General features: G+C 42.3%; 1 protein-coding gene across 12 annotated transcripts in view; it reads left to right on the forward strand.

Annotated features, from left to right (window-relative positions):
• The window catches only part of FHOD3 (formin homology 2 domain containing 3), a 366,192-nt gene that overhangs the window by 182,098 nt on the left and 158,321 nt on the right, over positions 1–25,773 (forward strand). For all 12 annotated transcript variants that reach the window (XM_081836232.1, XM_081836231.1, XM_081836221.1 and 9 more), the window contains exon 5: positions 3,451–3,556. In XM_081836232.1, the coding sequence (XP_081692358.1) occupies positions 3,451–3,556 (106 nt within the window). The remainder of the gene's footprint in view (positions 1–3,450; positions 3,557–25,773) is intronic.

Below are 25,773 nucleotides of genomic sequence, written 5' to 3' on the forward strand. Positions count from 1 at the left end.
TACAGGGCGAAAAATACGGTAAGTGTTAGGAAATGAGTCTAAATAGTCCCCATTTGACACACCAGATAAAGTAGTAAGAATCTTTTCTTTCCGTTTTACTTAAAAGGAAAAGAAACAATGGGTTTCTGTGTATATTACTTATAAACAAAGTTGTAGTGCTATCTCACACTCATTCTGAAAAAGCACAATATTACTTGCAGTTGGCCTCTTGACGAAACCTTTGAGGAAGCACATTAAGGCTTCTTTCTCCTCCTCCCCACGCCCTGTTTTTGACCTCAAACCATCTGAGTACATCTACTATAATCAAATAGATGCAGTGAGCATGGAGGTCTGTTATATCACAGTGTTTAAGGAACAGTTTAGTACAATAGTGCAGATGGCATAGACTATTAGGCCAGAATTAGCCTCCGCAAATCAAACAAAACAGAAGTAACTTTTCCGCCATCTCAAAAACAATGCTTTTTAATGGAGACAGTTGACATATTCAGTTGTAAGTTATCCAAGAGAAGTAAGAATGTACTTGCATGTGTGAACTGGCCCTAAATGTGAAGCAGAACCTATCCACTTAGCTGTATTTTCTGGGTCCTATATAGTCACTTTGATGCTCAGTTGAAATAGGGGTATATGTACAATAAGTTGGAAAAATAATTTTCCAATTAGCATGGAAAATTCATGAATCTTCTGTTTCAGAAATGCATTTTTGTTACAGTAAGCCCTCTTCCCTCAATGCTAAAATACAAATGGACAGTTATATAGTCCATCCAGTTCTTGTTCTCATAATATTATTTCTTCCTTTCCTCCTATAGACATGAAAATCTAAGTCTGTCGTCATGCTCTGCAGTTTGTGTGACTGCCAATCGGAAGCCATGACAATCCCAGCATGGCAGGCAGTAGGGCAAGAAAGCAGCGTTGATGGCAGGCATTTAATGGAAGAGGGAGAGGCGCTTTGCAGAGTGATTTAGCAAGCCGCTCTTTTCACCATTAAAATGTGGCGGGGGGGGGAGGTTCTTTTCAGAGCAGATCTGCAGGCTGCTGTGTGAAGCTGCCAGTGTGGTGTAGTGGTTAAGAGCAGTAGTCTCGTAACCTGGGGAACTGGGTTCGCGTCTCCGCTCCTCCACATGCAGCTGCTGGGTGACCTTGGGCCAGTCACACTTCTCTGAAGTCTCTCAGCCCCACTCACCTCACAGAGTGTTTGTTGTGAGGGAGGAAGGGAAAGGAGAATGTTAGCTGCTTTGAGACTCCTTCGGGTAGTGATAAAGCAGGATATCAAATCCAAACTCTTCTTCTCTTCCCCACCTTTAAACACGGGCGCAGCAAAGTTCAATGGGGGAGTGAGTTGCTTCACACAGTGTTTTAGCAAGCCGCTCTGTGAACCACCTCCTTCCTCCTTGGAAAGGAGTTGGGGGGTGAGGTTAGCTGTGCGGGCAGGGAGCTGGTTATATAATGTTTTTATTTCATTTTATAATATTTATATGCCACTTTACTGAGCAAAGCTTGCCCATGTACTATGTTTAGATGGTAACCCCTTTGATCGCTCAAGAACTAAGCCTGTTCTTGAGTGATTGCTCATTGTGCCCTGATTATTACCATTTGTAGCTGAATAATTCAGAAAGGAGAATTCCAGGAGATTTCCATGTTTGGCTGCTTTTCTCATCAGTGCTTTAATGCTGGCCGATGAAGAAGGCAGACCATAAATCTTAGCAATATTACAGGACTGCTCCGGTTTTCTACCCAAGGACAACACATCCTTCTTTCCTTCCTTCCTTTAGCTGTTACCACGCATATTCTGAAATGTGTCAACATTTTGATCATAATTTGTACCTTGGCTCCTATTTTCAGTTTTCAACCCAACCCAGAGACTCATGCTGGTAGAATAGCCTTTTAAATTTTTGGTCACTCATGTTAGAAAATCAGTAAGTTAATGGGATTAGAAAGACTGACTACTTTATTTCAGAAGTTATGTAAACACAGTCCTTTTAATGTAGGGGAAACTAGTTTGGATTCTTTTCATCTGTCTTTGCACAGTCCAGATGTTTGGACCTTCTCACAACCCCATCACATTATAGATGCATGATAAAAAAGGTCATGTGTAGAGTGCAAATGTCTATGGCATGATGTTTATGTTCTCTTCCTTCACACTTCCATTCCCTTTCCTTCCTTTAAAAAGATACATTAAAGCCTTTGAAGTTTAAAGCTTAGATTGTTTATTCAGTATTGTTAAAATCTGTCTGGTTAAAGTGTCTTTTATGAAATATGTGTTTTAAATTCAGATCAGATCCTGAAGTATTGCTGTTGTTCCCCATTAACTCATTTGGATATTTCGTTAAATTCAAACCTGCCATGTATCTTATACATCACTGAAATGTCATTTTGAGTACGGAAATGCTAATTTTGGTTATATTGTTTGCATCTTACAGTATTTGAATTTTTAGGATGTATTACTCTTAAAGTGCTTACAGAAAGGTGGCATACAGGTTTTTAAAAATAAAAGAATGAGGCTGAACAGAATTCTCTAGGGAGAGAATTTCACAATTGTGGGGTATGGCAGGTTCTTGAATCGTGCAGGTTTGTCACAGCTCACCCCCACAACATGACTCGGGTCCCTGCTAGGGCTGGGCGATGTCTGGTTTTCCACGTTGTGATCAGGGACCCCTGATCATTAGGTCCAGTCGTGGCCGACTCTGGGGTTGTGGCGCTCATCTCGCTTTATTGGCCGAGGGAGCCGGCGTACAGCTTCCGGGTCATGTGGCCAGCATGACTAAGCCGCTTCTGGCGAACCAGAGCAGCGCACAGAAACACCGTTTACCTTCCCGCCGGAGCGGTACCTATTTATCTACTTGCACTTTGGCATGCTTTCGAACTGCTAGGTTGGCAGGAGCAGGGACCGAGCAATGGGAGCTCACCCCGTTGCGGGGATTCGAACCGCTGACCTTCTGATCAGCAAGTCCTAGGCTCTGTGGTTTAACCCACAGTGCCACCCGTGTCCCACGTTGTGATATATCAGTAGCTAAATAACTCAATATGCTGATATATCATGACGTTTTGAATGTATCTCAGCTGTTTCTTCCTTCCTCATATTGCGCAGCCCTACAGTGTGCCTCTCCAACTTAGGCCTGAGCTGAAGGGGCATCAGAGCCTTAACTGCTCATCTCGGGGGGGAGCGGAGCTTCCAGCCCCCCAGTGCCAATGCCTCTCCGTGAGCCTGTTTTGAAGCTTTGGCAACTGAACTCTACTCTCAAATGAGACGTGGACCGTTGTCATGTATATCTGCTACATAATAACCACCTCTCATATCACTTGAAAAATCAGTATAAACTTGTGAGCCGTGCTTACTGTTTGCTTGCTTGCTTGCTTGCTTGCTTGCTTGCTTGCTTGCTTGCTTGCTTGCTTGCTTTTGAAAAATGTTAAGTAGCAACTCATTTCTCTTTTTTGCCTTTTTCCTTGATATAGGATGACAAGGATTTGGTTCATGAATTTGTTGTGGCAGAGGGCCTGACCTGTTTAATAAAAGTGGGCGCTGAGGCGGACCAGAACTACCAGAATTACATCTTGAGAGGTACGGAAGTTTATTTCACAAGCTGTTTTTGCTCCAGTGCAGCGTTTTCTACTCCAGCCCATTCAGTTTTAATAGTGCTGCTTAGTTGCAAACTACAGATTTCACAGTTTCCCTGTTTCTTAGTAAAATACATTATTTGTTTGAAGAAACCCAACCCTTACTCCATGCCCTTTCACCTTGCAGCCGACCGGATTTGACTTCACCTGGCACCCAGCTGCCTTATTTACTATTACTTTCAAACAGCCTTGTATTTAAGCACCATTCTGGAAGCCATTGGCCAGTAAGTGTTGCTTTCAAGCAATTGGCATGGCTAGTGGAGAGGAGGCAACACTATTCTGGCTCCCCTCTGTAACCAGCATGGAAACCAAGTGTGATTCCAGAGGAGGAAAGCCATGAGATCTACATCCAGCATAGAAATGCAATGTGCTACTGCAAAGGACGCGGATGGCACTGTGGGTTAAACCACAGAGCCTAGGGCTTGCCGATCAGAAGGTCAGCGGTTCGAATCCCCACGACGGGGTGAGCTCCCGTTGCTCGGTCCCTGCTCCTGCCAACCTAGCAGTTCGAAAGCACGTCAAAGTGCAAGTAGATAAATAGGTACCACTCCGGCGGGATGGTAAACGGCATTTCCGTGCGCTGCTCTGGTTCGCCAGAAGCGGCTTAGTCATGCTGGCCACATGACCCGGAAGCTGTACGCCGGCTCCTTCGGCCAGTAAAACGAGATGAGCGCCGCAACCCCAGAGTCGGCCACGACAGGACCTAATGGTCAGGGGTCCCTTTACTGCAAGAGGAATGGGACTCTTCTTCCTTCCTCTTCCCAGTCACCAGTAGGCTAGCAGACATTATTTTCAGGCTGGGCTTATTCACAAGGCTACTTTCAAACACTTTCTACTCCCTGTGCCCCCCGTGACTTTTTTTCCATCTCACTTTTCTTTCTCTTCTCCTAACATCTCACTTCTTTACTTTTGGACTGCAAGTCTCTGGCCAGGGCTGTGTTATTCTTAATTATTGAGGGCACCTATCAATTTTAGACTTGTCATAAATAAAGAATACCGACAACAACTTGCATAGCTCACTGACTCGCTCAGTTATTTTAAAGTGCCTGCTTTTTTCTAGGCGCTATAAAGTGATTTAAAAAATGACACAGGCCCTGCCCTCAAACTTACACTGTAAAAGACACAAAGGGAAAAAGCTATGGGGCAAGGAGGGGGGGAACCAAATTCAGGTAGCAAAACCTTTAACTACATAATAAGTGGCATGAAAGAGACAGTATAGTGAGCCCAGGATCCAAGTGGAAGTTAATTCCAGCTGATTAAGGGTGCCTCACCTTTCTCTCTCTTTCTGCCTCTGTCCCCACCCCACACCCCCAAAGTTGCTGCGTGAAATGGCTGCTAATAAGAGAGAATTCTGGGAGCAAAGGGACAATATGGCGGTTGATGTCAGCCAAGCCAAGCCAAGCCAATGGGATGGTTGTGTTGTCTCATATCTCCCTCTACTGAAACCAGGTGGAATGGCTGCTAATGCAGTAACCTTTTTAAGAGCCTTTGCACATGTTCAAGAAGCTCTGTAAATTGAGTGCACAGCATGCTGAAGACCATGGGTAGCCAAACTAAGGCCTGGGGACTGGATCTAGCCCAAGTGCCTTCTAAATCAGGCGATTGGAGACGGTCCGGGAATCAGCGTGTTTTTACATGCGTAGAATGTGTCCTTTTATTTAAAAGGCATCTATGGGTTATTTGTGGGGCCTGCCTGGTGTTTTTACATGAGTAGAATGTGCACTTTTATTTAAAATGCATCTCTGGGTTATTTGTGGGGCATAGGAATTGGTTAATTTTTATTTTATTTTTCAAAATATAGTCTGGCCCCCCACAAGGTCTGAGGGAAGTGGACCGCCCCCCTGCTGAAAAAGTTTGCTGCCCCCTGCTCAAGACCATAGGTTCTGCCTCAATGCGTCCATTGTTGTGGTTATAAACTGTTTCAGTAAACTAAATAAATATACCTGCATAAAGTAATGTACAATCTTATGTGTACTAGGCTGTACAGTCTAGATGCCAGGTATATGCATGTAGAGATGTGTGCTGTATTTTACAGTAAAACAGAACATGTGGATGAGTCAGAAGCACAAGTGCTGAATGTGTCTTTTTATTATCTGTGGCCTTTGCGTCAGGCCTGAATACAGAATAACTGGTCTATGAATGTGGAAAAGTTAGCTTTTCACTGAGTGTACTAGGGAAGTACAATACAACTCTGTTCTACTGTTATCTTTATGTGATTGTCCACTCAACAAAAGGTTGTGTTCTCTGTCGTTCAGTTTCAAATCATGGAAACCCAGCCAGATAGGCGAGGTATAAATAAAATTCTTCTTCTTCTTCTTCTTCTTCTTCTTCTTTTTCTTCTTCTATTTCTATTTCTATTTCTATTTCTATTTATAATCTTTCATCTACATTCAGTCAGAGGAAAATGTTTTTTAAGTGTCCAAAGCGGAGTTTGGTGGAGATGTTAGCAAAAATTACAAACCACATATATGTCCTAATGAATTAGAAACATGGGTCAATATTTTGTATTCCATGAAGATGGTCTGCTAGTGGAAGATCAATCTTCTCAGGCCCAAGGTCAGTTCAAGGATGCTTCTTGGGTTTTCACAAGTTTTTCTGTTTGGTCCGAATCTCCGTTCCTGTAACTTGAATCCATTGGCTCTAGTCCTTCAAAAACCTGCTTCATCTTCCATGTGACAGCCCTTAAGATCAGGCATGTCTAAAGTCCATTTCGGGGGCCTAATCTGGTCCGCCGGTCGGTTTAATCTGGCGCCTGTGGCAGTTTAAAATCCTAAAAAAACCTAGACTTCAATCCTAAAAAAAGGTCAACAACTTTGGCTGGCCCTTACGGCCCTTTACTTCATCAAATCTGGCCCTCTTTGAAAGATGGTTATCCTATCTCCTCTCTGTATACTCTTCTCCAGGCTAAACATACCCAGCTTCCTCAACCATTTCTCATTAGGCTTGGTTTCCAGACCAGTTTTTCCAGCTGAAGGCTCTGCATGCAGTTGCTTGCAGAGCAAAAACAGCACAAGCTACACATAAAAAGAAGTTGCCACTCAATGAGGGAATCTGAGGTTTGAAGAAGTAAAAACAAACAAAAACAGAACAATAAATGAAGAGTGTGAAAAAGTTAACTGCTCCCCTTATGCAGTGGTACCTTGGTTCTCAAACGTCTTGGTACTCAAACAACTTGGAACCCAAACAATGCAAATCTGGAAGTAAGTGTTCCAGTTTGCGAACTTTTTTCAGCAGCCGAACATGCTCTCTTTTGAGTGTTACGCTTCCGTTTTCAGTGCCACACTTCTGTTTTGAGCATTACGCTGAGGTCTGTCTGATTTTTATTTTGCGTTTTTGTTTTTGCGGCTATTTTTGTTTTGTTGTTGTGATTGTGTGGAACCCAGTTCAGCTACTGATTGATTGATTGATTGATTGATTGTGTGACTGCAGTACATTGTTTATTGCTTTCATTTTATGGATCAGTAGTCTTGTTAGATAGTAAAATTCATGTTAAATTGCTGTTTTAGGGGTTGTTTTTAAAAGTCTGGAACGGATTGATTCCTTTTGCATTTCTTTCTATGGGAAAGCCCACCTTGGTTTTGGAACGCTTTGGTTTTGGAACGGACTTCCGGAACGGATTAAGTTTGAGAACCAAGTTACCACTGTACACCTCGTGTTGTTTTGATGTTGCTTTCAAAAGAGATTTCTAATCGAATTGAATAATGCCATCTGTGTCAAAGATCAGTTCTCAAAATGATCCATTTTCGGAAGTCACTAATACAGTCAAGCCCTTTAACGTTCGCTCTGTCATGGGAACTCAAAACAGTTTCATCTAGATACATTCTTTTAGTTGTTCAGTGTAACTTTATCATGTTTTGCTTGAAGGCTTCTGATGTAAACTCTGATTTTATAGGCAGAGCTTACTGCCAGGAGTGACTGTGCCTCATTTTCTTTAATTAGCAAAAAGAAAAGGAGATAAAAAGTTGGCTTTTACGTAAAAGACCCATAAACCAAAGCCATTGTTTGCGGAAATGTTACACTGCTGCAGTGTGAGAGCATTGTACCTCTTTGTTAGAAATTTACAAAGGAGCATTGCAGAATAATTTAAGCATGATTTTGCGGTAATAACTGTCTGCAGGGACGAGATGGTAGTGGAAGCAAGAAGATAGTACATCTTTTTTATTGGCTATAAATAACAATTGATTTTTAATAATTAAAATATTTATTAAGCACCTTAGAGACTCTTATCGGAGCTAAAAGGGACCATTGCCCTGACCACAGACCTTTTATTTTGTTTTCATTTCATTCTTCTGAATAATATTTTAATGGCTTAAATATCTCAAGATCAAAGACTTCTTTGATATGTTCATCTCAAGTCTTGTATTCTAAACTTGTTGTTGTCACTTCTACCATTTCACTTCTTGACGTGGTGCATCCGGAATCATAACTGGTGTTGGGTGGAAGATAACCCCATAAAGCACTTGCTCTGCTTGGGTTATATGCTCTTCTTAAAACAGTTTCACATAACGGGCAAAAACCACAATCCTTTACAAATCATTGGAAGGCAATTGTATCTATTTTTGCCTTTGTATTCTGCCTTCCATAGAATCATAGAATCATAGAATCATAGAGTTGGAAGAGACCCCAAGGGCCATCGAGTCCAACCCCCTGCCAAGCAGGAAACACCATCAGAGCACTCCTGACATATGGTTGTCAAGCCTCTGCTTAAAGACCTCCAAAGAAGGAGACTCCACCACACTCCTTGGCAGCAAATTCCACTGCCGAACAGCTCTTACTGTCAGGAAGTTCTTCCTAATGTTTAGATGGAATCTTCTTTCTTGTAGTTTGGAACCGTTGCTCCGTGTCCGCTTCTCTGGAGCAGCAGAAAGCAACCTTTCTCCCTCCTCTATGTGACATCCTTTTATATATTTGAACCTGGCTATCATATCACCCCTTAACCTCCTCTTCTCCAGGCTAAACATGCCCAGCTCCCTTAGCCGTTCCTCATAAGGCATCGTTTCCAGGCCTTGGACCATTTTGGTTGCCCTCCGATGGACACGTTCCAGTTTGTCAGTGTCCTTCTTGAACTGTGGTGCCCTTTTCTGGCTTTATCCTGCTATATCATGCTATCTTACCTGTATTGGTGTTGGATATATTCCTCTCTCAGGCAAGTTGATAGTGGAGCAGGTATCAAGCAGTGATGGGCATTGAAGGTTGAAGCCAGTGTCTTGAATTGAGCTTGGAAGCGAAGTGGTAACCAGTGCAATCTATCGAAATCTGTAGTCTACGTTCCCAGCAAAAATCCTGGCTGTTATATTTTGAGCAATCAGAAGTTCCAAAAGGTCTTCAAGGACAATGCCAAGTGCAATGCATTAGAGTAGTCTTAAATGGGATGTTACCAGAGCAAGGATCAACATGGCTAGACTGACCCTGTCTGGGAGAGGCTACAGTTCCTGCAAATAGGATGCAGGTGGCGCTGTGGGTTAAACCACAGAGCCTAGGACTTGCCGATCAGAAGGTCGGCAGTTCAAATCCCCATGACAGGATGAGCTCCCGTTGCTTGGTCCCTGCTCCTGCCAACCTAGCAGTTCAACCTAGCACGTCAAAGTGCAAGTAGATAAATAGGTACCGCTCCGGCGGGAAGGTAAACAGCGTTTCTGTGTGCTGCTCTGGTTCGCCAGAACCAGCTTAGTCATGCTGGCCACATGACCCGGAAGCTGTACGCCGGCTCCCTCGGCCAGTAAAGCAAGATGAGCGCCGCAACCCCAGAGTCGGCCACGACTGGACTTAATGGTCAGGGGTCCCTTTACCTTTACCTTTACCTTTTACAGTTCCTGTAACATTTGGAACTGTGTGCATTGCAATGGAATTTAAGGAACGTACTAGCCAAAAGTTCACTGCGGGCTTCCATGATGTATGGGGATGCGATAGATAGATAGATAGATAGATAGATAGATAGATAGATAGATGATAGATGGATGATTGTTCCTTTCTGCAGCAGACCACCAGCAACCACAGACCATGTTATGTTACTTTTGAAACCCATCCCTGGAAACACAAGACTCTAGATTGTGACTGCTGAAATATGGCCCAAGTTACCTTTGACTGTCGTTAAATATATTTCTCAAATCGTAATGAGTTTAGCCTTCCATCTCTTAAAATAATACCCCCTGCTTTCAGAAAGGATCTACAAATCACTGGCAGAATTGCCTATGCATCCTCTGCCATCTGCTGATTTCAGTAGCAAAACAGCTCGATTGCAAGTTCCCCATGTGTGCATTGACTGCTACAGCTATTTATAAAACAAAAGGCCTGTGATGTCACCTGAGCACTAGTTTTAGAACAAACATTTGTGCTTGTTCATTCTGGGAAATCGGATTCCTGAAACAATTCAAGGTTGTGGATGTTCAAGTAGAATGCCATCTGGTTTATGTTTGTCATTGTGTGTGCAGAGTTACAGAAAGGTTCTTTGGTTAGTTAGAAGAGACCAAAAGCAAGGGCTGAGGTGACCACAACAAGCGACAGAAGGAATTTTGCTTTGAATAAATCCTGCTTAAAATACTTGTTTTAGTGATGTCAGTGAAATTCCTCAGGAACAAATTTCAGTGGCTCATTAAACTCAACCTTAAAACTGAGATGAACTTTAATAATTTCTGACACACTCCTCTACCTCCTCTCCAAGCCAGAGGAGAATTTGCCTACCCTCCTATTTGCCCTGTAACCACTTTTCTCTCCCCCTTTTCTAGAAGGAATGGGGGGGGGGCAGGCTGTGAATTGAGCCCTTGAATTGACTTTGAAAAATTACCTGAATTTTTCTGACACCCCGATTTACATATAAGGATACCTAGGGTAAATCTCCTAATTCATCCAAGGTGAGTTTCCAAAAACTTTCCCATCTCAACTTGGTTTATGTAAGGCACACGGTACATATTATGCATTTCATTAACATAACTTTAATATCTCTCATTCTCTGGGCAGAACAAAATAAAAAAAATCCTTCCAGTAGCACCTTAAAGACCAACTAAGTTAGTTCTAGGTATGAGCTTTCGTGTGCATGCACACTTCTTCAGATACACACGAAAGCTCATACCTAGAACTAACTTAGTTGGTCTTTAAGGTGCTACTGGAAGGAATTTTTTTATTTTGTTTTGACTATGGCAGACCAACACGGCTAACTATCTGTCTCTGGGCAGAGTATGGGGCGGGGAACAAAAGCACAAAATACAAAAATACAACATGAACATAAACTTAGAACTTTGACAATAACATTAAGAATACAATCAGTTTTTGCTGTGATCTGATCTGAGATTCACCCCTGGATCACTGGCTGGTTCATGCAAAGAATGTTGGAGCATGTAAACAATGATCCAACAAAACAACACCTATGGCCCTAACCGTGAATACACATGATCTCATAGCAATTAATGCTTAACTAATTTGGGTTTTGTAAATTATATGTATAATGGTTAACCACAGGGATCCTCACCCAAAAACCAGTAGATCATGCACAATTGAAGTAAAGCCACTCCTGAACCACCAACACTGAATCAAGATCATAGAATCATAGAGTTGGAAGAGACCACAAGGCCCATCGAGTCCAACCCCCTGCCAAGCAGGAAACACCATCAGAGCACTCCTGACATATGGTTGTCAAGCCTCTGCTGAAAGACCTCCAAAGAAGGAGACTCCACCACACTCCTTGGCAGCAAATTCCACTGTCAAACAGCTCTTCTTCTGTCAGGAAGTTCTTCCTAATGTTTAGGGGGAATCTTTTTTCTTGTAGTTTGGATCCATTGCTCTGTGTCCGCTTCTCTGGAGCAGCAGAAAACAACCTTTCTCCTTCCTCTATGTGACATCCTTTTATATATTTGAACATGGCTATCATATCACCCCTTAACCTCCTCTTCTCCAGGCTAAACATGCCCAGCTCCCTTAGCCGTTCCTCATAAGGCCTCCGTGATGCACTGCAGCTCCTTGCTACCCGTGCTATCACAACAATTTGCAATAGGAAGGAGCTGCTGGTTTCTTAAACCCGTAGGATTTTGATAAGCATCAGTTCGCCTGTAGGAGAAATAGGTCAACAGATGACGCCCTAGCTACAGCCTTTCACCTTGCAACGAGTCATCTGGAGAGACCGGGGAATTATGTTAGAATGTTCTTTATTGATTATAGCTTGGCTTTTAATTCCATCCTTCCGGACATTCTTATCAAAAAGCTAATGGAACTAGACCTTTCTTCTACCATCTGTGACTGGATTAAAGACTTTCTGAGGGATTGGACACAAATAGTGAGGATTGGGCCTGTTACAGCTACCTCCCTGAAGCTCAGCACTGGCACTCCACAGGGATGTGTGTTGAATCCCGACCTGTACTTGTTGTATACATATGACTGTATTTCATCTGATCTATCCACTGTAATTATTAAGTTTGCAGATGATACTACCATAATGGGTCTAATTACAGGTGGAGATGAATCGGCGTACAGGGGGAAGGTTCAGAAAGTATCTACATGGTGCCTCGAGAGTAACTTGCACCTAAATATTAGCAAGTCAAAGGAGATGGTGTTGTATTTTCAGAGGAAGAGAGGGAACTAGCCCTGTTGTATATAGGGGGGGTTGTGTGGAGAGAGTCTCTTCCTTCAAATTCCTGGGAGTTTACCTTAGTGAAGACCTCACTTGGAAAAACAATATAACTCAGGTGTTAAGGAAGGCCCAACAGAGACTCCATTTCCTCAGGGTCTTGCGAAAGAACAATGTTAAACAACAATTGATGACCTCCTTCTACCAGTCCACAATAGAAAGTGTCCTCTCATATTGTATCACAGTGTGGTATGCTGGCTTGACAGCCACGGACAGAAAGTCTTTACAGAGGGTGGTGAACACAGCACATGATACCATGGGCTGCCCCCTGAGCCTGCTAGATGACATCGCAAGGGATCGTTGCCTTAGGAGAGCGAGAAAAATCCTCAGGGACGATTCACACCCCGGCCAGCACCTCTTTAATTTTCTACCTTTGGGCAGGAGATATAGAAGTATAATCAGTCATACCAACAAGCTAAAAAACAGTTTCTATCCATGGGCTGTTAGGCTGCTGAACAGAAAATAATATAGTGCAGCTAACTTTCAGGGTTGGTGTGTTGCGTGTTGAGGTCCCCAGGTCCACCCCAATAACTCACACATCACACAGAATTTTTTGTTTAAGATTTCTGGCATAATTTTAGCCACAACTTTATTGAAATACAAATTTGTGAGTGGTTGCTTAGGCATTGGTTGCGACTATCTGCCACCATGGGGGACAGACTGACATTCCGCACGATGCAAAAGTCAGAATAGGGGAATACACTTGGGGGTTACGCGGAGCAGGGAACCTGCCCTCACCCCAAATGCAAGCAGGAGCTCATTGCTATGACTTGCTTTTTGGTGGTCCTATGATCCCTGGCATCTGCCATGTGACAGAAATTCTGCAATGCTGTCTACGTAACTCTTTATGTTGCTCATCGCTCAAACTGTTAAAAAATAGTAGGGGGAAAGGAGGGCGATGTCTGGTAAATTGAATTTATCCAACTGGAGTATTTTGTTTGAACAGCTTTATAGTGATATGCCCGGAAAGTATTCCCGAACGATAGTCTGACTTAAGGTGCAAAGTCATTAATCCCCACCATCACAGTTATTTGTGGGTGTAATTCCAGGTGTACCCTACTTGCATACATGTACAGAGATCCGTCATGAGAACATAACTGTTCCTCACAGCCTGCGTCTGGTCATGAAACCACTGCTGTGTCCATAAGGATACAAAGCTAAAAATAAACAGAGCTGCCCCTTCTTCTTTGTATGATTCAAAAACTCATCCTTTCCCATTCATGTTATGCCTGTTACTGTTGCTGTAGACCTCTAAGGTTTCTCTGCAGAATTTAGGAATAATAATGCCATGCAATTATGGGTTTCCCTTGTTTTGAAATCTGAGGGGCTCAGGGTGGCTTCATATTGCTTTCTGTCTACATGAAAATGAATCTCTCTGTTTATACTAATGAAATTCCCATGAAATGTGACACCCAGGGCTATGTAAACTATACCAAAAATGAGGAAGTGAACCATATTTTCAAAATGTACGTTCTTAACTGAAGGGCAAAAACTACTACAGTACATAGTTTTGAACAACAGTCTGTTGGTGTCTTTAAAAACACTCTGGACCTTGTGAGTTTTAACTGCTGGAAATTCAATTATCAGTTTATAAAAACAACCCACTGATGCAGTGGGGGCGTGTGTGCAGAGAGGGGGGTGTAAGAAAGGGTTTCTTTTTAATTAATATTTGAATTATATGGTGGCAAAGCCTTATTCCTGATAGAAAGAGGTTTGCTTGTAGATCCATGGTTTAAGCAAACTATGATCAGTGGCTATGTAAGGCATTTGAAGTTTAATGCCCCAGACCCAAACTCCACTGTGCAGTTTTCTTGCACATTTTCATGTGGATTCGAAATGGCTTTAAAGGCCTAGAGTTCTCATGCAACTGGTTGCCTTGCAAAGAGAAGAACACAAACTTTTTTCCTCCAACGGCTGCTCTGGCAGAGGGAACAAGACAAGACAAGACAAAACCAAATTGAAGCTTTGGGTCTCTTTCCCTCTGTGGATGATCTTCCTCGGAGAGGGAGGTGGATCACATGTTGCCAGGTGGCTCCCATCCATGTTATACATGGGTCTAGTGCAAATGTGTCATTTTGTAACTCTGCAAGCACATAATTGTGTGTACAGAGATTTCCATCTTGCGTATTTTTAAAAGCAAGAGAGAATCTTGGGCACCCCAGAGACAGCAGTCTGAGTATTCAGTAGCTAGTGATTAGGGACAGGGACATAGACGTTTCCAGGCTTCTGTGCTTCCTCCTTGCATTCTGGACCTTCCCAGTCCTTGCTAAAAATGAAACAGCATCCAGAATAACGCCAAGTAAGTAAATATTGCCAGGCACAAATAGCCTTCTTCAAATGTTGCGCTGACCCTGAATGTGTCCAGCAAAGCAAATGGTATTCATATGTGGAAACTACCCTGTACAACCTTTTTAAAAAATCATTTTTATTAATTTTCCAATAAAAAACATCCAATTAACATATCCAATCATAATCCAATTAAAATAAAAAAAACTAAAATAAAAAAGACCAAATTATAATCCATATTATAATTGTTGATTTTTCGGGGCTTCCCATAGTCTGGACCTTTGAAGCATATCTCCAAATCTCAGCCTTGCCTCTCCTCGATTCTTCCATAGTTTCCACATCCCGATTTTAACACTTTAAAGTTTACCCTGTGCAACTTTTAACCTGTAGTTAATTGCACTGGAGTAGAAACCTGACTTTGGTACCGAGGATTGCTGATGTGTAATATGTAGCTGCTGTCATGTATCTGGGGGTTAATACCTACTAAGAGATTAACGTTACCAGCGCAACTTGCAGTTAACAAGAATGCATTACAGTGGTGCCCCGCAAGACGAACGCCTCGCAAGACGGAAAACCCGCTAGACGAAAGGGTTTTCCGTTTTGGAGACGCTTCGCAAAACGAATTTCCCTATGGGCTTGCTTCGCAAGACGAAATGTCTTGCGAGTTCCTGCGGGTTCCCCCCCCTTCGCCCCCTTTCCCCCTTTTCCTAAGTCACTAAGCCGCTTAACAGCTGATCCGCTAAAAGCCGCTAAACTGCTAATAGCGCTAATCCACAAAGCTGTCAATGGGCTTGCTTTGCAAGACGAAAAAACCGCTATACGAAGAGTCTCACGGAACGGATTAATTTCGTCTTGCGAGGCACCACTGTACTTGGCGTTTCCAGTTTACTCTTGAGTCTGAATAAGCACCTGAGGGCTCTGGGGCCGAATCCCAGCTTCCTGAGAAATACAGGCTACCAAGCAAGAGACAAAAACCGTGTCTTGTCAACTGCTTGCTTGTGGCTTGGAAGAGGAAGCTGCACATTCTCTCAACTTGCAGTTTGACAAGCATCCACAAAGAAAAGGCACGCAGCACAACCATCTCCTTTGCATCTGAGTCAAACATGGGTGCTGGGAACAACAGCTAACTAGAATGGGAGAAGAAAATTAACCAAATTAAAATGTTACAAAAGACGGCAGACTGCCAAAGACCTTTTTTGAAATGGCTGACAATATGGACTGGATTGACATTTGGAGAACTAAGAACCCCCTGGGAAGAGAGGGAACATTCTTCTCTGAAGCCCAACTGACTTGGACAAGAATCGACCAAATATGGATATCTAGAGGTCTGGCACCCAAGGTCAGAAAAGTGGAAATCTGCCCAAAGACCTGCTCTGACCATAATGCGCTGAAGATGGATATGACACTTTTGCCAACCGGCTCCTTTAGATGGAAGATGAATGATAGCTTGTTTAGAGATCAGGAGACCGTTAAGAAGGCCCAAAAAACTCTGAAGGACTATTTTGAAATAAATATGAACACTACGGTGGAAAAAAGAACTATCTGGGACGCAAGCAAAGCTGTGATGAGGGGGTTCTTGATACAACAGAACACTGTAAAGAAAAGAACACAAAATGAAAGGAAAGATAAGATTTTGCAGAAAATCAAAGAATTGGAGAAGAAATTAAGATCAAATCCGAAGTCACAGCCGATTCTGAGAGAAATTAAACTATATCAAGCTCAATATTCCAAATTGATAAACCAAGAAATAGAATGGAAGATTAAATTAATGAAACAAAAAACTTTTGAATCGGCAAACAAATGTGGGAAACTGCTAGCCTGGCAGTTGAAGAAGAGACAGAAACTAAATACAGTTACAAACCTAGAAATTGAAGGAAGAAATATCCAGAACCCCATGGAAATTAGAAAGTGCTTCCAGAGATACTTTAAAAAATTATACACTCAAGGGCCGCAAGATGAGGTTGAGATTAAACAATTTTTGGAAAGAAATGGACTAACAAAGTTGTCACAAAAAAACAGATTAATCCTGAACAACAAAATAACACAGCAAGAGATTGAACAAGCTATCCAGAACATGCAATTGGGCAAATCTCCAGGGCCAGACGGTTTGACCTCCAAGTATTATAAGACATTAAAAGACTATCTGATCCAACCATTGATGGAGGTCTGTAATGAAATTATGGAAGGGAAGAAGGCGCCGGAATCGTGGAAGGAAGCTTTTATCACATTGATACCAAAATCTGAAGCTGAAAAGACACAACTTAAAAACTATCGTCCCATCTCCCTTCTGAATGTGGATTACAAAATATTTGCAGACATTTTGGCAAGTAGATTCAAAAGAGTTCTTAATGAAGTAATTCATAAAGACCAGGCAGGCTTTCTCCCAGGCAGACATATGTTTGCAAATACTAGGAACATTATTGATGTTTTGGAACTTTTGCAAACAGATATAAATACAAAAGCAGTGTTAATTTTTATAGACGCGGAGAAGGCCTTTGACAATATTTCTTGGAAATTTATGAAGGGAAATTTGAATGAAATGGGAGTGGGACGGGGGTTTGAGAATGGGATTGACGCAATATATTCAGAACAAAAGGCTAAACTAATAGTTAACAATGTGGTTACAGAAGAGTTCAAAATTGAAAAAGGAACACGACAAGGCTGCCCAATTTCCCCTTTGTTATTTATTTCGGTTCTGGAGGTGCTCTTGAACTTGATCAGAGGGGACCGGTTGGTGGAAGGGATTCAGGTCGGAGCGAAACAATACAAATTGAAAGCTTTTGCAGATGACCTAGTTTTGACTCTGCAGGAGCCAGAATCTAGTACGAAAAGAGTATTACAACTGATACAGGATTTTGGTCGGGTGGCAGGATTTAAATTAAATAAACAGAAAACTAAAGTGTTGGGGAAAAATTTGACAGATATAGAGTCGGAAAGGTTTCAGAGAGAAACAGAACTAACTATGGTTAAAAAAGTAAAATACCTAGGGGTAAACATAACAGCAAAAAACCTGAGTCTATTTAAGGATAATTATGAAAAATGTTGGTCTGAAATTAAGAGAGACTTGGATAGTTGGACAAAATTGAAGCTTTCTTTGTTAGGCCGAATTGCTGCTATCAAGATGAATGTATTGCCAAAAATGTTGTTTTTGTTTCAAACATTACAGATTGTGGACAAAACGGAGTGCTTCCGGAAGTGGCAGAAAGATATATCCAGATTTGTCTGGCAGGGCAAAAAGCCCAGAATTAAGTTTAAGATATTAACAGACGCGAAAGAAAGAGGGGGCTTTGCCCTGCCAGACTTAAAGTTGTACTATGAAGCCGCAGCTTTTTGCTGGCTAAAAGACTGGCTACTTCTCGAAGACACTGACGTGTTGGACTTGGAAGGTTTTAACAATGCTTTTGGTTGGCATGCATACTTATGGTATGATAAAGTTAAGATCAATAAGGCCTTTAAGAACCATATTGTCAGGAAAGCAGTGTTTAATGTCTGGACAAAATACAAAGACTTACTGGAAAATAAAACTCCAAGGTGGCTCTCACCTCTGGAGGCTAAGGCCCTAAAAAGACCCAATATGGAGGCCAAATGGCCAAAATATTGGGAAATATTAGAAAAAGATGGAGACAATTGGAAATTGCAGAGTTTAGAGAAAATGAAGGATAAGGTGCGAGACTGGTTACATTATGCTCAGATTAAAGAAGTTTTTAAAAATGATAAAAAGTTAGGGTTCCAGGTGGAGAAATTGAAGTTAGAAACTGAATTGTTAGAACCAAAGACTAAGGTATTATCTAGAATAAAGAATGTATAACTTGCTGTTAAAATGGAATACACAAGACGAAATGGTTAAATCGGCTATGATAAAATGGGCACAGGACATTGGGCATAACATTATGTTTGAGGACTGGGAAAGGTTGTGGACCACTGGGCTGAACTTCACCGCATGTAATGCTCTGAAGGAAAATGTAATGAAAATGATATATAGATGGTACATGACCCCAGTTAAACTTGCCAAAATATACCATTCGTCTGATAATAAATGTTGGAAATGTAAAGAAAATGAAGGAACATTCTTTCACCTCTGGTGGACATGCCCTAAGGTGAAGGTCTTCTGGGAAATGATATATAATGAGCTGAAAAAGGTATTTAAGTATACCTTCACTAAGAAACCAGAGGCCTTCCTTCTGGGTATTGTCGGCCAGAAGGTGTTAAAGAAGGACCGAACATTCTTTATGTATGCAACAACGGCAGCAAGGATACTCATCGCAAAAAACTGGAAAACTCAAGATCTACCCACACTGGAAGAGTGGCAGATGCAACTGATGGACTATATGCAACTGGCCGAGATGACTGGCAGAATCCGTGACCTGGGAGAAGAGAAGATGGAGGAAGACTGGGAGAAATTCAAGAAGTATCTACAAAAACATTGTAATTTGGTTGAATGTTAAGAAGGATGCTAGATTATAAAAAACTGGCCACCACTAAATTAGATTTGAAATTTGATGATAAGTGAGACTAAAGAAAATATAAAATTTTTTGGAAGAAGTGCTAGATTATATTTGAATGAGTGGACATGAGATTGTAAACAAGTTGATAATTTGTTTGGAAAAAACTTTTAACGATGTAAATGGGAGCGGGAGACGTGAGGGAGTCCAAAGAAGTGATGAAACTATGTCTGTGATAGAAGTAAGATTGTTTATTATTTGTGCATTTATATTTAAAAACTTTAATAAATATTTATATAAAAAAAAGAAAATTAACCAAATTATTCCTCTTCTCCCTATCCATTTATTCTTTCTTTGCTCATCGAGCTGAGATGCAGTTGCCCTAAGCTGTAAGGTGCAAGGACAACTCAAATGATAAATAATGACAAAACACTTTGCAAAACGGGACCGTGAATTGCTCATTGCTGTGCAAGGGTTTCTATAAAAAAGGTAAAGGACCCCTGGATGCTTAAGTCCCGTCAAAGGCGTCTATGGGGTTGAGGCGCTCATCTCGCTTTCAGGCCAAGGGAGCTGGTGTTTGTCCACAGACAGTTTTCCAGGTCATGTGGCCAGCAGGACTAAACCGCTTCTGGTGCAACAGAGCACTGTGACGGAGACCAGAGCGCACAGAAACACTGTTTACCTTTCCGCCACAGTGGTACCTATTTATCTACTTGCACTGGCGTGCTTTCGAACTGCTAGGTTGGCAGGAGCCAGGACAGAGCAATGGGAGCTTACCCCGTCGCAGGGATTCAAACCACCAACCTTCCGATTGACAAGCCCAAGAAACCACCAACCTTCCAATTGGCAAGCCCAAGAGGCTCAGTGGTTTAGACCACAGCGCCACCCGTGTCCCATAAAGGGTTTCTATAGAGGGCAGGGGAACATAAGGTAATAAAAACGAAGACTCCAGTGTAACCAAGTATTGCCAATAATTCATTCAGAAATAAGAAATCTTGTCCATCAATTTAAAGATGTGTGATATTTTAACTTTTATTTTATTAAATACATGGTGCCTTCTAGCTACAGGCCACTACACAAAGATCTGTGGTCCAAAAGATTTGCAATGTGGAAATGCATAAAGTGAAGCTGAGGAAGTGGAGGGAGATTGAGGCAGGGATAAGTAAGGGAAGAATACGTGGTAATTACAATCGCACAAATTTTGGTTGGGTCACACTGTCGCGGGGGGGGGGGGGACCTGTGCCTTGTTCCAGATGATTTACAAGGGGAAATGAATCATAGAGTCATAGAATCATAGAATCATAGAGTTGGAAGAGACCACAAGGGCCATCGAGTCCAACCCCCTGCCAAGCAGGAAACACCATCAGAGCACTCCTGACATATGGTTGTCAAGCCTCTGCTTAAAGACCTCCAAAGAAGGAGACTCCACCACACTCCTTGGCAGCAAATTCCACTGTCAAACAGCTCTTCTTCTGTCAGGAAGTTCCTCCTAATGTTTAGGTGGAATCTTTTTTCTTGTAGTTTGGAACCATTGCTCTGTGTCCGCTTCTCTGGAGCAGCAGAAAACAACCTTTCTCCCTCCTCTATGTGACATCCTTTTATATATTTGAACATGGCTATCATATCACCCCTTAACCTCCTCTTCTCCAGGCTAAACATGCCCAGCTCCCTTAGCCGTTCCTCATAAGGCATCGTTTCCAGGCCTTCAGTTTGAGTTGCCCTTCAGTTTGTAATTGGGCTGGAAGAACTTTAAACAAGTGGAACATTTACCAAATGCACCTTGATATAGGACTCGATAAAACAAAGAAAGATCTGAGTGTTAGACCCATGTTAGGGATAAGGACTCTTCCTGCTTTTCCGTAAATGGAGAAATGCAGCAAATTTTTACATGAGGAAGCATTTGAAAATGCAAGCCCACACCTGTATTCTGAGGCGGTGCAGCTAGACATGTTAAGGGTTGCACTTGGGATATTTGGCATGCAGACAATGTGCTCGACCATCAAGCTGTATAGCAGAAGAAGCAAGAAATTGTCAGTGAGTGCCAAAATGCATTAGCCATAGGGATGCCAAAATATATTAGCAATATTCTGTGAAGTAGAAAAGTGCATCAAGGAAGAAGTAAGTGAACACTGGTATAGAGTAACCTTCGCTTGTGCAGTTCCTGACTTTTCCATTACAGTGGTACCTTGGTTCCCGAACTTAATCCGTTCCAGCAGTCCGTTCAACTCCCAAAACGGTTCAAAAACCAAGGCACGGCTTCCGATTGACTGCAGGAGCTTCCTGCACTAAGCGGAAGCTGCATCAGACTTTTGGCTTCTGAAAAATGTTCGCAAATATTCACTTCTGGGTTTGTGGCGTTCAGGAGCCGATTTGTTCGAGTACCAAGCTACCACTGTATTCTGTAGTTTATTAGGAAAACTTTTTACAGAATAATAATAAATAATAATAAAATTTTATTTATATCCTGCCCTCCCCAGCTGAAGCCGGGCTCAGAGCGGCTAACAACAGTAAAATAACACAACATTCTAAAATCATTTCATTATAAAATCAGTTCAAATCAAATTAATGGCAACCATTGGGCTAGAGTTCTGTGAGGATTGCCAGAGGAGGGGGGTCAGGCTGTGCCTTGGCCAAAGGCCTGGTGGAACAGCTCTTTCTTGCAGGCCCTGCGGAAAGATGTCAAGTCCCGCAGTCTCTTGTGACAGAGCGTTCCACCAGATGGGGCCGCAGCCGAAAAAGCCCTGGCTCTGGTTGAGGCCAGCCTAACCTCCCTGTGGCCCGGGACCTCCAAGATGTTTTTGTTTGAAGACCGTAAGGTCCTCTGTGGGACATACCAGGAGAGGCGGTCCCGTAGGTACGAGGGTCCTAGTCGTAAGAGAGGCTACTGCCTGCACCTTTTGCATCCTCATGAAACAGCTCTGTAAGCCAGGGCCGTATTGGAGATATCCTTACTAAGACTCAGGTAAATGATATGTTATGAAATGAGAGAGTCCTATTTTAGCATCATGAGCCATCCTAGAAATATCCCATACGCTGATGAGTCAAAGCCAAATTGCATTTTGTAGTTGGCCCCCGTCAAGCTGTACACAACTTGTCGTGCATGACATTTCATGATTGCGAGCCACAATAAGAATAAATAAACAGATAATAATAACAAATCATAGACAGAATGATGTATTATTTCTATCTCCTACTTTGGTTGAGATATCCAGAGTGGCTAGCAGTTAAGTTGTTGTTTTTTTAAGTAAACATAAAATACAATTCAAATAATCAGTTTAGAGCACAATGCTGTGTGTGTTTTTGCTGCATTCACTGGGACTCCTAGCAAGCGTGTTTTGGATTGAAGCCTAAAGCCAACAATATAAAACAGATGATACATTAACACAGTGTTGTTGGGGCTATAATTAAAGTTTGCTTAACATTTTGAGTTCCTTCATGCCAGCGAAAAAGAAAGGCTTAATGATGTAATGTATGAAATTAGCATGATTTGAAGTCACCCCCCTCACTTGATTTCTTTTTTAAAAAACAAGCCAAGCAATCTGTCACCAAAAGCACAGTAAGATAATGTTGGATACTGTAGTTAACTGGTAATTTCCTTTCTTTTGGCTATAATTAAAGATAGCCACAATTTGTTTTTCTTGATGATATTTGGCAAAGAAATCCCCAAATGTCTATCTTAAAGGAATGCAGAGTGCCATCAGATCTATGTGTTGTTAAAGCACTGATAGTTTAGGTGAAACTCAAAAGGGTGTGTCTAATTTTGAGTCGACCCCAGGCCAGTCTGCCTAGATCCAAAGCAGATCTAGATGTAAATAGTTAGGCATGACTGGTTGCTGCAGAATGCAAATGGTGGTTCACAATTGGATGTGCATGTACTCAAACTAACTGAATCTAGGTAGACAGCATTTGCATTCAGATATGCACCTGTGAACAGGGACGCGGGTGGCGCTTTGGGTTAAACCAGAGCCTAGGGCTTGCCGATCAGAAGGTCAGTGGTTCAAATCCCTGCAACGGGGTGAGCTCCCGTTTCTCGGTCCCTGCTCCTGCCAACTTAGCAGTTCGAAAGCACGTCAAAGTGCAAGTAGATAAATAGGTACCGCTCCGGCGGGAAGGTAAACGGCGTTTCTGTGCGCTGCTCTGGTTCGCCAGAAGCGGCTTAGTCATGCTGTACGCCGGCTCCCTCGGCCAATAAAGCGAGATGAGCGCCGCAACCCCAGAGTCGGTCACGACTGGACCTAATGGTCAGGGGTCCCTTTACCTTTACCTATGCACCTCTGGTGCTTCCTCTCTTGCCCTGCAATAAATCGCTGTACAGTGGTACCTCTGGTTATGAACGCTTCAGGTTATGAGCTCTGCTAACCCGGAAGTAGCTGCTCCTGGTTGCGAACTTTGCCCCAGGTTGCAAACAGAAATCGCACACTGGAGACACATGTGCAGCAGGAGGCCCCATTAGCAAAAGCGCGCCTCAGGATAAGAATGGTTTCAGCTTAAGAACGGCCCTCCGGAACGAACTAAGTTCATAACCAGAGGTATCAGTGTAGAACTTCTACTTACGACCACCTCTACTTGGGCCCGATCCAGGTTGCGACCGCGACAAACCCAGAAGTAAATACTGGGTTTGCCGTGATTTGCGCACACGCACAATGGCTTCTACTGTTTACGGACATGCAGAAGCGGCTGCCACCGTCTGCATATGCGCAGGAGCGCACTGCCGCCAAATGCACCTGTGCGCAACGGTGCTTCTACCAGCGACCCGGATCGACTTACGGACGGACGTCCCAAACTGATTACATGCACAAGTAGAGGTTCCACTGTGCTTTCCAAGCCACAGGTTCACCTTGTTCCACACCAGTCAAGACTTTAGCTGGAGCACTGTGTCCAAGCTGAAGTCTTGGCTAGTGTGGAACAAGATGAACCTGTGGTTTGGAAAGTCTGGGTGCCACACTTTAAGAAGTATGTAGACAAACTTAAATGGGTTCAAAGTGTTAGTATTTCATGCCTCCAATGCTGCAGTTGAGATTGGTGTAAACCACATGCCTGTCTGGGAAGAGTGTGGAAAGGGAAGGCAGTCTTATCTCTTCCACTGTATATACTATTGTGCTGTACTTTTGCTTTTATTTGTTCTTGTTCTTCTCTTGAAGCAGGAGAGAGAGAGGATGCTATGATTCCTCTGCCTGTGCATAGTGTGTAAATAAATATGTAGATTAGCTCTACGATGTCTTCTTGCTGTGTTATGCTAGAAGATTAGTGTGCATATATCATTTTATATATGTCGCTGAAGCACACTGGAAACGAAGGGAAATGCCTTTTCCAGAGCTGCACGTACCGGAGGACGCTCGGAGTTTGGGGGCTACAGGGGCACCCCAGGGCGTTTTCCAACACAGAGAAGGGCAGCAAAGCTGTTCATTCTTATAAGGAAATGTTGAAGGAACTCTGTATTTTACCATAGAAAGGAGAACATAACATGCTTGATGGGCTTTTGCATAGAAGGAGTGTAGGTTTCCAGGGAACATTAGGAGAGACCTATTAACAGTAAGAGACAGTTTAACAGTAGAATTATTTACAGTATCTGGGGTATAGGTGATCTTTCTCTCTGTACGTCAGGTTTAAATCAGAGGGATTCTCTGCTCTGGGTTTCTTGAATCAGAAAGGGTTCCTTCCAATTCTATAATTCTATCTGTAAGCTTATTAAACATGCCACAAAATCAAACACAGGAAATGTTAATAAATGATTGTTTATAACTTTTTAATATTTAATAATAATATATCAGCACATCCCCACTGCTACTAGACTTCAGAGTTATGTATAGCTAAAATACCATTGAGCTTGTTCATTTACTTGCCTGTCCAATATACTGGAAAACAAACTTCCTGGAATGGAAGGAAGGGCATGGCCCTTGGACAGGTTCCACCATTGTCAGCTTGCTAACATTCTGATCTTCAGACTTTCACTTTTGCACTATTTGAGGAAATGAGACCTTCCTGTATAAAACCTCTCCCAAAGAGCTGACTTCGTCCCCATTTGCCTAAAATTGTCAGGCACAGAAACCCCAAATGGGGGTCACATAGTTTGTGTATACTGTACGCACTTTTGTATTTCAGTGTGCTAGTTGTTCAAAACCTTCTTTTCCTCTTGGGTATTTTCACATTTTTTTTAAATCGCAATATAGAAAAGTAGCAATTTCCCCCCCACTCCACTTAAATGAAAGGTGGGTTTTGTGGGTGAGCTCCCCCCCCCAAAAAAAACCCCCAAAGAGCACATTTTCCCCTTCTGTTTATAGTGGTTTGCTGCTCATGGTTTCTCCCTTCCTGCTTCCCCAAGTGCCATATTCTGCACCAAGCTTTCCTCTTATCAGGGATCACATAGGAAATGCAATTATGTCACAAGAGCCATGCCAGTTTCCTAAAAAATTGAAAATATGTAAGTTATAGCAAAATGGAACGTCCATGTACCATAGCAGTGTATTCTTCAGATACTGAGGTCAAACTGTCCTGCTGTTTTTATGAGCTTCAAGAGGCTTCTGGCTGGCTTCTGGTATAAGCCAACTTTGATCTGATCCTGTAAAGCTGTTGTAATGCGGCTTGGCATGCAAAGATGGAGTGAGATTTACCTCTGAAATTTTTCCAAGGAAGCATGTTGATTCTAGGCTTTGTTGTTGTTTTTAATAATAAATCACAACTTTTCCCTGACAATAATAATCGCACAAACTGCCTTTTATATTAAACATACTCTTAGTTTCCGCTCCATTTTAATCAAGGATAAGAAGCATTAATAACCAGAGCATTCTTGAATTTTCTGTGACGTTGACTACGGCA

The sequence above is a fragment of the Podarcis erhardii genome (genome assembly GCF_964252035.2).
Source record: "Podarcis erhardii genome assembly, chromosome: 13".
Taxonomy (NCBI): Eukaryota; Metazoa; Chordata; class Lepidosauria; order Squamata; family Lacertidae; genus Podarcis; species Podarcis erhardii.